General features: G+C 41.3%; 1 protein-coding gene across 1 annotated transcript in view; it reads left to right on the forward strand.

Annotated features, from left to right (window-relative positions):
* The first annotated feature begins 689 nt into the window (after nt 1-689).
* The window catches only part of LOC104274695 (granulocyte-macrophage colony-stimulating factor receptor subunit alpha-like), a 16530-nt gene continuing 2471 nt past the window's right edge, over nt 690-14748 (forward strand). Inside the window, exons 1-10 of the mRNA XM_009870397.1 lie at nt 690-777; nt 949-1085; nt 2838-2958; nt 4592-4721; nt 4814-4989; nt 6090-6229; nt 9213-9251; nt 10361-10490; nt 11095-11188; nt 11820-11901. Coding sequence (XP_009868699.1) covers nt 690-777; nt 949-1085; nt 2838-2958; nt 4592-4721; nt 4814-4989; nt 6090-6229; nt 9213-9251; nt 10361-10490; nt 11095-11188; nt 11820-11901 — 1137 coding nt within the window. The remainder of the gene's footprint in view (nt 778-948; nt 1086-2837; nt 2959-4591; nt 4722-4813; nt 4990-6089; nt 6230-9212; nt 9252-10360; nt 10491-11094; nt 11189-11819; nt 11902-14748) is intronic.

Genomic DNA, 14748 nt, shown 5'->3' on the forward strand with positions numbered 1-14748 from the left:
ATTGTTGCCAAAACCTGTCAGAGATTGAGACCTATCTTCTCCTGCTTTGCTTAGCCAGTCCAGATCTCATGGGCCTTTTACATGCACCCCCAAGATGTGATGGTAGGAGCAGATACAGGCTCTGAACATACCTGGTGGTCATGCTGGCTTTAACAGAGCACTTACGCAGAAGTGAGTCATCCAACCCTGGACACAACCAAAACCCAAACCATCTATTTCCCAAATGGTGTCTTCAACAAATGGCTGAGAACCAGCCTGAATGCTCACTCTGCAGCAGAAGCTGGGCCATCGCATAGGAAAATCTGCAGTGATCTTCACAGGATCAGAAAGCAAGAAAACTTGGCTTTCTAATAGTATGGTTAGGATAGATATGAGGGACAAGAGTAATCCTAAGTAATGGTCACTGCTCTGAAAACCATAATGAGAGTCTGTGGGCTCTCTGTGTTATGATAGACAATAGGAAGCCGACACAGTCCTTTCATAGTAGAGGTCCTTGCCAGAAGTCCTGAACACTTTCTGCTTGGCTTTTTTAAATAATATTTTCTAAGGGTGCACTAGAGAGTATCTTTGACTCTTCCCATGAAAAAAAATGAAGTGTTGCAGTACCTAAAGTACACTTGGGCATCACTTTTTTTATTTTTTTTTTATTTTTTCCTAAAGGCTTCATTATCTCTTTCCGAGAAGAAAGTATGTTTGATACTCTTGGACTCATTTACATGACTTGCTGGTGTATGATGCTATTTCATCCTTTGCATGCTGATATCCAGTGTATGGAGTGTAAGTATGTTTCTGCAGATACAAAATGAGAAATAGGGTTTAACTTTTCATTTATGAGAGGTATTTGCAATTAATCTGGCAATTGTCATTTTAAGCCTGACAGATGCTATCCTCTGCATTCAGCAAAAACAATAGCATATCTTTACTGAACTTACTCTTTAACACTTTCAGTAGAGGCACAAGAATCACCTATTAGAAACGTGAAAATGAATTGGAGAAAAATGGAACTGTCCTGGGAGAGCAGCAAGAATTTCTCTAAGTACAAATGTAGCATCATGGACATGGACATGGAAAGAGTACAGAAAGAGGTAAACTTGCTATTCATTGAAATAAATAACTGCACCTTTTTCTTTACCTTTTACTAGTTTCACATTCAAAAAATCAGCTGCAGGTAAAATCCGATCAGTGATTTTTTGCCGTCTACAGCTTGATCTGTCAGGGGCTGTTGAAAGCCATTGTCAATGCCAGGGTGTGTTTGCTACAAGAGAAGCACCCTATGCATAGCACAGAACCAAAGGTCTGGCACTGAAGTGGAAAGGAGATGATAGCCTGAACTGTACCTACATTGAATCATAAATAGGGATGTAGCGACTGAAAAAGGGGCTGTGAGACTGAGACTCTAGAGAACTTAAAGAGACAGAGCAAGAGACCCTTCAAATAAAAAGTGAATTCCCCAAATACTGCTACAGATTTTCGTTATCTCAAGTTCTTCACTGCTTTTCTAGTAAATTGGATCATGTCTGTAGAACAGGTTATAGGGTAAATTAACCAAAGACAAAAATAAGAAGCTTTTCAGAAAGAAATGGAGACAGTTTATTTAGCCTAGCAAGGTAGATGCCTTAATCAGAAATACATGTTACAAAAACACATCACATCTTTATTGAAGTTTATAAGTATAATGTCATAAACACCTTTCTGACCCCTGCTGATGGTCTGATGAGGACTTCTATTTTTCTTAATTCTCTGATTAAATTCCACTGTGGTTCACCTATTTATTAACCTCTTCTGTTATGTCATTGGGGTACTACTAGCTTTCTCTAATAGCTGCACACTAGCATAGCATCCAACTCCTGAGATGCAAAGCTTTTTGCATAGTTATGCTTCAGATCACTCAACTCTATTCTATATCACCTTCAAGTGGTAAAGGAGAGAGTTAGTTCTTGAGCCTTAACCACATACACATACACATGTCAAGGGTTAGGTCTGGGCCAGTGACTGAATGCTGGCAGATGTTCTCTAATCCCTCTTCCTCCCTGAAGAGGAAGGGAAAGGGAAGACTTACGGATTGGAAAAGAAAACCAAAACAGCTTTAATAAAACAATAATAGTATTAATAAGGAAATTATGAAAATAATGATAAATATATACAAATATATACAAAACCAATATTGAATCCCCTCCCCCCACCAACAGCAAACCCCACCGATGCTGCAGAGCAGGCAGCACTGGGGAAGCCCCAGGCTCAGCAGCAGTGGGAATCTGGATAAAGGAGCTGGCTTCAGGAACTCAGGATGAGGATCAAAGGCAGAAGACTGGATGGAGTCCTTCTTGGACACCATCCATTGAAGAAGAGAGCTTAACCCCTGTGATTCCTTAGCTTTATACTGAATATGATGTACATGGAATGGAATACTCTTATTGGTCACCTGTCTTTCCCGTTACTTCCCAGAAAGGATCTTTTAACTTCCTTGCAACCCCTTTAGTTCCTGGCACCCCTCAACGTGGTACACAAGATTTAGCAGTGACCTTGGTCACTATAGGAGCAAATATAAGCAAGAGCCTTTCTGCATACCAAACCCTGGCAAAAACTATAAACATCAGACATTATCACTTCTAGTAGCAGACACTGTCTGCAAAAACACGCTGCTGACTTCAGAAAATGCAGCCTCTTAGAAGAGACTGAGCTGAAAAATAAAATCACTGAACAAAATTGGTTTAAACCAGGACAACACACAAGATTCAGGTGATACAACTGAGTTTCTGTGCTGCACTTTCCTACTCAGCATCATCTAATGCCTGCGAGGAAAAACAGAAATAAAATATTAACACGTTCTATTGCAGGTGAATAGTCCACTATGCAGGTTTCCAGTGGAACAATACATATCTCTGCACAAAGGGGTATTCTTTACCATTGAAGTGCCAAACACAAACACCTCAAAAAGTTGCACCTTTAACCCTGGAGGTAATGTCTATGATCTGGGTAAGATTTTCTCCATTTGCAACCTTTTAAATGTAAACATTGCCTTAGAAAACAATTCCTTAAACAGTAGGTAACTGCTTTATGTTCTGTTAAAAACTATGTTCTGCTAAAATTATTTGTTCTGTAATGAATGTTGCCAAAATTCTGCAAGAGATGCATTATTACATGTGTATTAGTAATTGCATTATTCTCTTTCTTACTAGGCCTCAAAATGCCAGTAAATTACAATGATTTAAGGGTGGATTCAAATAACTGCTCTGTCTGTTACAAATTAACATGTTAACACCCATTCCTTTATTAAATGCTTTTCTGCTTGGCTGTTCGTGAGTTTGTTAGGAGCCAGACCAGAGAGCTAGCTAAAGGCAGCCTGGAGATGAGTGTAACCCACAAAATGGGAGGAGAAAAGGAAAGGAAATGCCAGTGATAAGCAGCTAGAAGCAGTCTGAGTGTAGCAATCTCCTAATCTGGTCCTAGTGTGCACACTGACATGCACGTGCCTGCACACATGCAGGTTCCCTTGGCTGCTGTCTACTCATTGAGCTGAGTCAACTGTTTGCAAAGATATTCTGAGCCTGCCCCATACGAAGTTAAAAAAATGAGATGTAGGGTGATCCTGGGTTCATGATTCCAAAACTGAAGGGTTTAAAGCTCATTTCCCCCTTTCTTTTCAACTCAGAGTTCTCTAGTAAAACTGCCCAGTCACCATTGCTCCTGCAGCTGTCATAACCAGGGTACTTCAGACTTCACAGAGATGATGAGATTTGCAGCTTGCTCTTATCTGAGCAAAGAAAGTACTCCCAACTTGTCTCTTTCTGGGGACTTGACAGTGGAAACACTCTCACGGTGGCCCTCAAAATACAACCCAGGACACGCTGCCTCTTAAAACCTCATGATTTTAGTGTTCCTCCCCAGCTGGCCTTAGCCTCCAAGCATGCAGGTTCCCCAAGGGATTCCCCCTTGCTTCTGCAAGGGTGCCCTCAATACTGAGCGCTGGAGGGGGCTGCAGGTGGTAGTGGAGGAAGCTTCCATCCTTTCACGGAACTTGGGGCATGCTACAGAAAGAAGCAGAAAAATGGTTGAAGGAGAAGAGAGAAGGAGGCTGAGCATGTGTGTACAGCCCAGTCACTAGGAAGCTTCCAAAGAAACAAGGTTCCTATTTCAATGTGCTCCAAAAAAGGAAGAAATCAACTAATTTTCGACCGCATCAGGGTGGAAAGATCTAGCTATGCTGTTTGATCAGAGAGCAGAAAAAAGCCCAAACTTACTTTCAGATATCTCAGCTTTTTAAATGCTGTGTGTAGACACTTCAGGAGTGGATTTCTGGGCATTAATTGCAAAAGGAGAAAAACATCCCTCTATAGCACCAAGGAGTGTGTTGAAAGACAATATGCCTCTCTTTACCTGTGTGAATACTCTACTCACTCACAGACATCACACTTCAGAGGAAATTAAAATAGGGTGAGAGTCCAGCTTTCTCCCAGTTGCCATGCCTAACCCAGGCAATAGTCAGCTGGAGCCGCAGATGTCTAACATATCTAAGCATGTTCTAAGATCTTCCTCCAGCTTGGAGCAGTCACACGATTTTTCCCCATCACAGATATTCCTGTCTTTGTAGGCACGAATGGGTCAGCCATTGTTAACTTCTCCTGTGTGATTTACAACATCTCCTTCATGAACTGCACTTGGCAGGCAGGCAAGAATGCTCCAGGAGATACCCAATATTTCCTCTACTGGCAGAACTCAAGGTAAGTAGGTCTGCTTGGGTCTAGAGAAGTCTGTGTTCTCATTTGACACATCACATTGCTCAAGTTTAACTAAAATACTTTCCTATATGCAGAGATGACAAGGAGATGGAATGTGAGCTCTACTTTAAGGATGAAAATGGCAGAAACATAGGATGTAGATTCCAAAATGTGACAATAAATAGTGAGAAAGCTTACTTCCTGGTGAATGGGTCTAGCAAAGACTCCCTGATCCAGTTCCATGATGAGTACATTCAACTATATAAAATTGGTAAGTGAACAGCTTTATTTTATTACTGTTTTATAAAGTAAGGAAGTGGGAAATTTTTCTCTGAAGAGAAAAGAAGAAGAAAACAAAGTCTGTGGCAGAAGATAGTTCCAAAAATGAACTAAAACAAGCAAAGGAAGAGGCAGCCTGAAATAACCAATCAGAGAAATGGTGTGAACATATCCATGGAATCCAAGTGACAAAACACAATTGTTAGACTTTCAAGGCTACCTTTCTGATGGGCTCATTTTGCCATCACTTAATTCCACCTTTCTGAGAACCACAAGACTTATGTGTCCTAACACCAGAGAGAATGTTTAACTTGAAATTTAAAACTGTGTTAGCCAGATATGTGGGTACCTATCTGTGAGCTAGGTGTTTAAGCTCCAGCAGACATCTGGGACACCTTACAGCCCAACACATGCTATGACTCTGTGACATGGATTAGTTGCCTTAAAACCTGCCTGTAGTGCCATTTGAGACCCTCAGACAATTGAGGCATCCACAAAGCTTGCAGATGTAGCTCAGGAGTCCTACTGGGTGTCCTATATGTGTTCTGACGGGCACACCATGAGGCTGAGTCCTACCTGCAGCTGAGGCAGGCTATTAAGCCCAGAACTATTTAGACAAACACGCCTGCTCTGTAGTGGGCCAAACAGCTTTGCAGACATTAAGGGCACTACTGAGAAGGTCTTAGCTGACTATAGTGGCTAGATACTTAGGTCACACCTAGTCAAGTATATTGTGGGCACTCAAATTCTGATGACTTGGTCTTCTACCACACGCCCCAAAACTTCCATCTTTCTTCTCATGTTAATGTGAAATTCAGATGTAGAAGAAAATGGCACTCTGCTGATTGTACCGCCGAATTACACAAAATCTTTCCTACTTTTTTACATGAACTGCAGTTACTTCAGATGTCCAGCAACTGAAGTAATATATCCTCAAGTGACTGTTTTACTCCTGTTTACCAGATGTTTGCTAACGTGAGTAGCACACCACTGTACAAAAGTTGCCTCAGCTTCACACGTATTTTGCTATGAACACATGAGTTGTAGGTGATTATTGACCCCATCTACATTAATGATTGCATTTCTTTCCAGAAATACTCACTCCTCCATTAAATGTCACTGCCAATTGTGCTGGAGATTCAGCAGGTTGCGTAATTACATGGCAACCACCCCTTACAAGTCATGTGGAAAACATACGCTGTTTTCAGTATGAAATTAGCATACAAAATAAGGTAAAAATTTCTTGATTTCTATTTGGCACCATATCTACGCACATGCATTTCTATAATGTGCAAGCTTCTGTTTCCTTTATTTATTAACTTCTCTCTCATAAACTATAATATCCTCCTGCTCCAGCTCTGCTGCTCTTGCATCCCACCACTCATGACCTTATTTCAAACTAATCAGAGGTGCAAAGCAGAAAAGCAGAGGAGAACAGGGAAATGTTATGAGGGGTCTCTGTCCAGAGACAGGGAGAGGACTTGAGACGTTTTCCTGCATAAGCACATCTCACGGGAGGTGACTGTGTGATGGCAGCCTGCAATCTGCAATGAGGGCACTGCTTTGGTGGCAGTCCCCAGCCCAGGCTGACGTCCTTCATGATTACCCTGTTTCCCAGGGCACCTCATCTTTAGCCACCATAACTGCATTTTGCACATGCTGGAAAGCTCACAGCTGCCCCTCAGTGTTTTGGCCCTTAGCCTCACCACCTCTCCTCCACCACCTCTCCCACCATCTGTTGCCCCTTGGCAGCCTTCCCTCTGCTGCTGTCCTTTCCCTGGAGCCTGGCTGAGCAAATCCACCTCCCTCCCATCCACACAGTGTATGCCAAAACCTCCTCTTTGAAACTAGTGCTGGAACAGAAGTCACTCTTGAAAAATTAGATCCCAGCAACTCAGGGTAAAGCTCACACAGGCCCAGGGTAGACACCCACAATGGATGCATTTGCTTTTCAGTAAGTCACCCTTTACCGTCTCTGCAGTTAAGTGTGGTGTTACCCATCCAAGGTAGAAGAGACAAACTGTGTCCCTAAAGAGCTTCTTTCTCTCTGTTGACTGTAAAAGAGGAACGTTAAATGACTATGTCGGATGTAAACATGCAGCACGGTGCTGAGAACACCGAGGTCCCGGGTTCGATTCGCGTTCGGTCCACATGTGTTGCCTGATCTAGTCGAGAGGTGGCGTCTCTGGCCCATGACAGGGAGGTTGGATTAAAATGTTCTCTGAGGTCCCTTCTAGCCAAGGCCATTCTATGACTGATTCTATCATTGATTCTATGATTGATCTACCAAAAGTGAGCTGGGATTTTTCCTACGCTGTAGGTAGAGCACTGCCAACTTACCACAGCAAACACAGGAAAAGTGCAGGATAACATTTACCATAGCTGAGATGTGTCTGGCTTCCACCAGGTGTAAGGCAGCAGAGAGACTGAGGTGTCAAATCCTCCTTCGTAAATCTCAGTGCCTAAAGGACCTGATTTTGACACTCCTAAGGACAAGGAAAAGGGAAGTTCTTTGAGTCCAGGAGTTTGACAAGGAGGAAATAGCACACTTCCTCATCATTCCAGGGATACCTGTTTTACCATCATGTGATTTCCATGCATGGATGATGTCTATGCCATGACAAATTAGTGGTTCCTCCCCCCCAGCCACAGTTCAGAAGCTTACTGTAAGGGCAATTCCTCAGGCATCTGTAACACAAGACCTCTACAACTAAAGGTTAAACATAAATATACAATTGCAATAAAGCAATACATCATTAAAAGTCACTAACCCATTCAAAACTAGGTCTTCAGTGTGCAGGCTGTTTGGATTGTCTGGATTTTGTATCTTGCATGCATTATATCTACCTTGGCAGTTATTTCAAAGAGCAATTTTAGTACATATAGTTTTCCAGCTGGCTGGTATAATTTGACAGTAAGGTCTTGTGTGGAATACTTGGAATGTTTTACATAAAGATATAGGTGATAAAATATGACTGAAGCAATATTATGAAAACATTTCTTTTAAAGAAATACATCTTATCTCTTCTTTCCCGTGCCACACTCAAAGTGGGCAGAATTCTGTAGATTCCTACATTCGTGTGTGTGAAATTCATCTCCCAGATGGACACACCTTAATGTAGGTGTCTGCAAGGGAGCACGGATATCCCATAATAGTCAATGCATATCTCTTGCTTTGTGCAGCTGAGCAGTAGGTGCCTCGTTCCCCTTAAGGTGCTATAGGCACTGAAGGAACTGAAGGTACCTACATGAAGATGGCAGATACAACACATCTTTTGGGAGGAGGCTCTAGAGGTAAGGCAACTACATTGGTGCTGCACACCTAAAGCTTAAGTAACTCATTTGGACTCTCCCCATTTACAGCTCAAGCTGATGATTTCTATCAGGTCCTAAGTCGAAAGAGCTCAGTTGACAATGAGTAATGGGAAAATACTAGGCTACTTTATAATGCAACACACATAGCAGTGTATTTTCTGAAACGAGGCATTCCTTCCGATAACATCTTCCTGACTTTTCCCTAATGCCAGCTTCTGACGTTACACATGTTAGATGTTTCCAGGACCTCAGCTTTTCAATGTTTTCTGGGATCCTTCCCAAAATCTCTGCTGTTGATTTCGTTCACTCATTTTCAAACCTATTCTTTTTAAATGTTTTTTTTCAGGTTCTTTCTTTCCAGGTCAATGTTTAATTCTAGTTAATTAATTTTTGACTGTATGAGATGTGTAAGTAGCTCTTCACAGTACTTTGAGGAAAGCCCCCGTACAGATCACTCAGATGTCTAGCACAGCCTTTGACTGGAAGGAGGGCAAATTTGCTGTTCACATCAATTTGCTGCCCCTTGTTGTCAAACTGTTGTGAAATCACAGCTTCCAGTGCTGTTGTGTTTGAGGGATGACTTGATTGCTTGCGTAATTTGGATACACTTCTGCTGGGTGAGAATTCACAGTGTAAATATGCCCTTAGATGCAAATACAGCTTCTCACAGCCATTGATAAATAATTCATGCTTCCTTCCTTTTCTAAAATGAAATAGAAGAAGTCAAAACTCTGAATAAAGTGCTATACTCTGCGACATTATGGGAGCAAAATATCCAATTGATATTTCAGTTTAAAATTATTTATGATCTTTATAAGCAAGAAAATGAGAACAAAATAGGGAAAAATATTTGATCTGGCAAGAAAATAGTGAAAATGAAGGTTTGTCTTTGGTTTCTAGGACCGGTCCAAAGAGGCGAAGGAGGATGCTCCTTTAAGAGTAAGTATTCTTGTCATATACAAATTTATGCTTTTGTTTACTTAAGCATATAAATACCATTATATAAAATATATTTACTTCTAGAACTACAATTTTTGTATCACTACAGCAATGAGAGTTTATGAAAATATATTCCTGTGTTATCTTTATGTGCAAATGTAATACATCCCTTTTGGATGGGATAGCTTACACTAGATAGAATTTTCCATGCATTTCACCAAACTTCATACTTTCCATTTACTGAACAGATAGATTTTGCTTGAGATAGATGTGACATTTTGCTTAATAAAAACTTGAAAAATTCTCCTCATATCTGTTGGTGGAGAAGCATCACTGTAATTCGGGACAGCTACGCAGAAGGAACACCAAGGTCTTCAAAACCTATGGAAGTTAATATACAATGTCAGTATTGCCCTGACAAATGAGTGGTCCTCTCAGTCCTGGGAGCACCTTAGTCTTGGCAGGTTCCAGACTTTGTATAAAGTATCATGAGGCCAGATGATACATATCTGGTTTTGGACTGTCTCAAAAGTGTTAAGTCTGTTCAGCAAAGACAGACCTCATCCAGTGAATATCTGCACAATTAGTCCCTGCAAAGATACGGGGTTTTAAGATCCATAAACAAGGATAGGGAGAAAAGTGTCCTAAAAGCATGATAAAATAAGTTAAAGAATCAATGAACTTGAAAGTCCAACTTTAAACTTCAAAAACCAGAAAGACTCAGTGGTAGGATGAACTAATTTATCACTATTTTAAATTTGCAGAGAAGAACATTTAACAAGTACAAAATCATAGAAATGAGGTTTTTGATAGAAATTGTCAAGAAATTAAACCCAAAATTTTATTAATATTTGCCTATGGGGTGAAATGGATATTAGGAAAAACTTCTTCACCGAAAGGGTAGTGAAGCATTGGAATGGGTTGCTAAGGGAGGTGGTGAAGTCACCATCCCTGAACATGTTTAAAAACGGCTGGATGTGGCACTTCAGGAGATGGTTTAGTATTACGGTGGTGCAGGGCTGTAGGTTGGACTTGATGATCTTAAGGTCCTCTCCAACCTTGATGTTTCTGTGATTCTATGAAATGCAGTCTGATTGCTTTGATTGTAGGTAAGGAACAACAGCTACAACTTCCAAAATTATAATAAGAAAAAAATATACACTCTGAGAATCAGAGCACGTGGAAAAAGCTGTCTCATAAGCTCAAACTGGGGGGAATGGAGTGAACCCATCGAGTTTGGTAAGGCTGTGAAATACTATTTTAATAGAGATTTATTTTTCTTCAGGATTTACATATTTTTCTCCTTTTTTCCTTCTCACTCGCATATATGAACAAAATCTTCTTAAGTAATGTCATGGAAGGAACCAGGTGGAAAGTATTAATGTGTAGAAGAAGCTCCATTACCATGGCAATGGAAGCTTATACCAGGCTTTGATTAGTTAGGATTGTGATGGCAGCAGTTACTCAGATTCCAGGGCTACAGGAACAGGCTGAGACAGACCCAAATTTCGCCTTCAATCCAGGGTGCTGAGGCTGCCTTTCAGTTCTTTAAGCCATAAATACCACCCTTTCCTTTCACATCTTCCTTTTCACCATTTCCTCAACACCTGTTTTACAGTTCCTCCACTTCTGCTGTCATTCGTTCTGTGACTCTTCTTCTCCTTTTCTGGATTTTTTTTTTTAATTCTCTGTATTTAAAATGTTTGAAATGCTTTAAAATGTGCCAAGTGCACCTGAAAATTTTTCACAAGGTTCTGTAAGAAGTCAAGTTGAAGTCCTTCAGATTATTCAAAAGAGCAGCTTTTTGGCATGCTAAGATATTTCTCTCTCTTGGATGTTTCAGGTCGAGGGAAAGATTACTTTATTTCTGTGATTTTATTTCTGATAGCACTTGGAACAATCTCAATGAGTGTGCTCCAGTATTGTCTCTGCAAAAGGTAAATCAATCTTATTGATATAGAAACTATTGACAGAGTATTACTTCTATGAAACCCATTCCTCCTGTCTCCTACCTTCCTATCTACACCTACACCTTAAATACTCTGATTATCAATGTCATGAAATATTATTACCAATATTGCTGTGGATGGCACTTTGGCACTCACTGCAAGTAGAAAAGGGAGAAGGATGTTAAAGTTAGCAAGTGGTTGATTCTATCAGATCCTGCAAAACCATTTATGTTCTTACTTTTAAGCATTTAACATCCACATCACTTTGAAGCCACTGGCTTCATACAGTACCAGACAAGAGGGAATCAGAGCAATGAATATGTCATTATTTTGAGAAAACTCCTCACTTAGTGGTGGAAGAAAGTTATCTGATTTATTGAAAGTCATTGTTTAATAATTTATTTACTGTGCCTCCCATCACAAAATAAATTTGGTTACCCAAGAGACAAATGTAACATGATTACACTCAAAATATTTTACTTCTTATCTAGTGATTTGTAGAGCAATAGCCATTCAGTCTTGAAAGTAAAAAATGTCCATAATGAACAACACAAAATGTTTGTTTAAGTTATGCTACTAGTATTTTTAATTTCTTCACAATCCGATTTTCTACCAAAAGGTATTGCAGTGTGAAGAGCATATTTTCTCCCGTACCACAACCAAGAGATAAATTTAATGCATCAACTGATGAGGATATTCAGGTATGCTTTCTTTTCTCTTCAGTCATATATGTTAACTATCAACAGTTGTAGACCAAGGACTAGAAGAACTGGCTTGTAAAGGTGAGAAAGAAAATTGGTCCATTACAAACTATTATGCTCTCATGCAAAGTATGCTGTTCTGAAAGTGGAAACACCAGTGCTAAGACTGGTGATTATTCTGTTCATATTTGCACCCACATTTTAAGACCAGAGTTATCACTTTTACTGAGACCGGTAATTTCAGTGTGTACCAGTTTTGTGAGGTTGCTGTTCATATTTTGAAAATAACCTGAGGAAGAATTTTCCATGAGCATTTTCAAACATCAATGATCACAATACAAAGTGAGTTCATATTTTGTAAGTCTGACATATAAAAATCCTGTTGCATTGAATCGTGAAAATTATCAGGGCTGGAAAGTCTCAAGAGCTTGACTAGTGTTCCTCTTTGCTTCAGCATAGGATCAGCTATGACAGTTTAGATGTTTTGTGCAACTTGTGTTCAACCGCATCCCTACGCAGTCTATTCTAATGTCTAATTATCCTTGCTTTTAGGAAGCTTTCTTAACAACCTGCTCTACTGCACTTAAAGTCTTTTTTTCCTTTAATTTTTTTCCTTATTTCTTAGTATCTTATACACTTGCACTATCTCAACAGCAACTGTTCCAGTCTTTCTTCACGTGTCAAGGCAACGAGACTTCAAACCATTCGTGCTTCTCCTTCAGTCCATCTGAATAGTGGTTTATACAGTGTCTGCATAGTGAGGGAATGCTTTGTATCAGCAGGCTAGAGCAAAGACATACTTTAAGTCAGTAAATCAGGCTAGTTGTTTATTGCCTACAATGTTTGAGCAAGCAACACCAGCCTTTCCAATGAGATTTTCAAAAGTGACACAGAAAATTTCCTTTGGTCCTTTGCAAAGAATCCTCAAAGCTATTACACTAAAGCTCTCTAACTTTGGTAACTGTATACCAGCACATTGTCCTAACTTACATTGGTTTTGGTCCTACCACCTTCAGCTTTAACAGAAAGCGGATAAGAATGTAACTTGGATGAATTACCTCATACACCTTAAGTCATAAATACCTGACTTCATTTTCTATCAGGGTGCCAGAGCTAAGGCTGCAGAGGAGCAGCAGAGCATAATCCATCATATTATTAAACAGCAATAGCTAGTAAAGTAGCAAGCAAGTTGATGAGGCCTTTTACAGGCAGCTGACAGCAGCCTCTCCATTGCAGGCCCTGGTTCTCATGGGGGATTTCAACTATCGGGATATTTGCTGGAAGGCCTACACAGCCAGCCATCCTCAGTCCAGGAGGTTCCTCCAGCGCATCCATGATAATTTTTTGATGCAAATGGTGAATGAACCGATCAGGAGAGGAGAGCTGCTGGACCTTCTGCTCACCAGCAGGGAAGGTCTGTTTGAAGCAGTGAAGGTTGATGCAACCATGGCTGCAGCGACCATGAGATGGCAGAGTTCAGGATCCTGTGCAGTAGGAACAGAATACCAAGCAGGGTCACAAGTCTGGACTTCAGCAGGGCCAACTTTGGCCTTTTCAAGCAATTGCTACCCTATGGGACAGGGAACTGGAAGGTAAAGGGGCCCAAGAGAGTTGGTCACTATTCAAGGATCACTTCTTCCAGCCTCAGGATCAGTGCATCCCAACGGGGAGGAAATCAAGAAAGAGATCCAGGAGTCCTGCATGGTTAACCAGGGATCTGTTGGGCAGACTCAAGTGAAAGAACAGTGTATATAAATCATGGAAGGAGGGGCTGGCCACTTGGGTGGAGTAAGAACTGCTGTCAGAGAATGTAGGGAGGCAATTAGAAAAGCTAAGGCCTCCTTGGAATTAAAACTTGTGAGAGAGGTCAAGGACAGTAGAAAGGGCTTCTTTCAATACATTGCCAACAAAACTAACACTAGAGGCCATGTAGGCCCTCTGGTGAATGAGGTGGGTGCCCTGGAGGCAGAGGACAGAAAGAAGGCACAGTTACTGAATGCCTTCTTTGCCTCTGTCTACACTGTTGGAGACTGTGCTCAGGTGTCTCAGTCCCCTGAGGCCCCAGAGGAAGTCAGGATAAAGGAGGAGTTTGCCCTGGTTGAGGAGGACTGGGTTAGGGATCAGCTGGAACACCTGAACATCCATAAATCCATGGGCCCTGATGGGATGCACCTGCGGGTGCTGAGGGAGATGGCAGGAGTCATTGCTAGGCAACTCTCCATCATCTTTGGTAAGTCATGGACAACCGGTGAGGTGCCTGAAGCCTGGAGGAAAGCGAATGTCACTCCAGTCTTCAAGAAGGGCAGGAAGGATGACCCGGGTAACTACGGACCAGTCAGCCTCACCTCCATCCCTGGAAAGGTGATGGAACATCCTATCCTTGGCACTGTCTCTGGGCATATCAAGGATAAGAAGGTTATTAGGAGCAGTCAGCATGGCTTTGCTAAGGGCAAGTCATGTTTGACCAACCTGATAGCCTTTTATGAAGACATAACCAGGTGGATGGATGGTGGCCATGCGGTGGATGTGGTCTATCTCGATATCAGCAAGGCAGTTGACACTGTCTCCCACAGCATCCTCATAGGTAAACTGAGAAAGTGTGGTCTGGATGACCAAGTAGTGAGGTGGGTGGCTAACTGGTTGAAGGGAAGGAGTCAAAGAGTTGTAGTCAATGGGGCAGAGACCAGTTGGCGGCCTGTGTCTAGTGGTGTCCATCAGGGGTCAGTGTTGGTGCCAGTGCTTTTAGATATATTAATCAATGACCTGGATGTGGGATTAGAGAGCATTGTCAGCAAGTTTGCTGATGACACAAAGCTGGGAGGAATGGTTGACCCACCAGAAGCCTTT

The sequence above is a fragment of the Apaloderma vittatum genome, unplaced genomic scaffold, assembly GCF_000703405.1.
Source record: "Apaloderma vittatum isolate BGI_N311 unplaced genomic scaffold, ASM70340v1 scaffold10045, whole genome shotgun sequence".
Lineage (NCBI taxonomy): Eukaryota > Metazoa > Chordata > Aves > Trogoniformes > Trogonidae > Apaloderma > Apaloderma vittatum.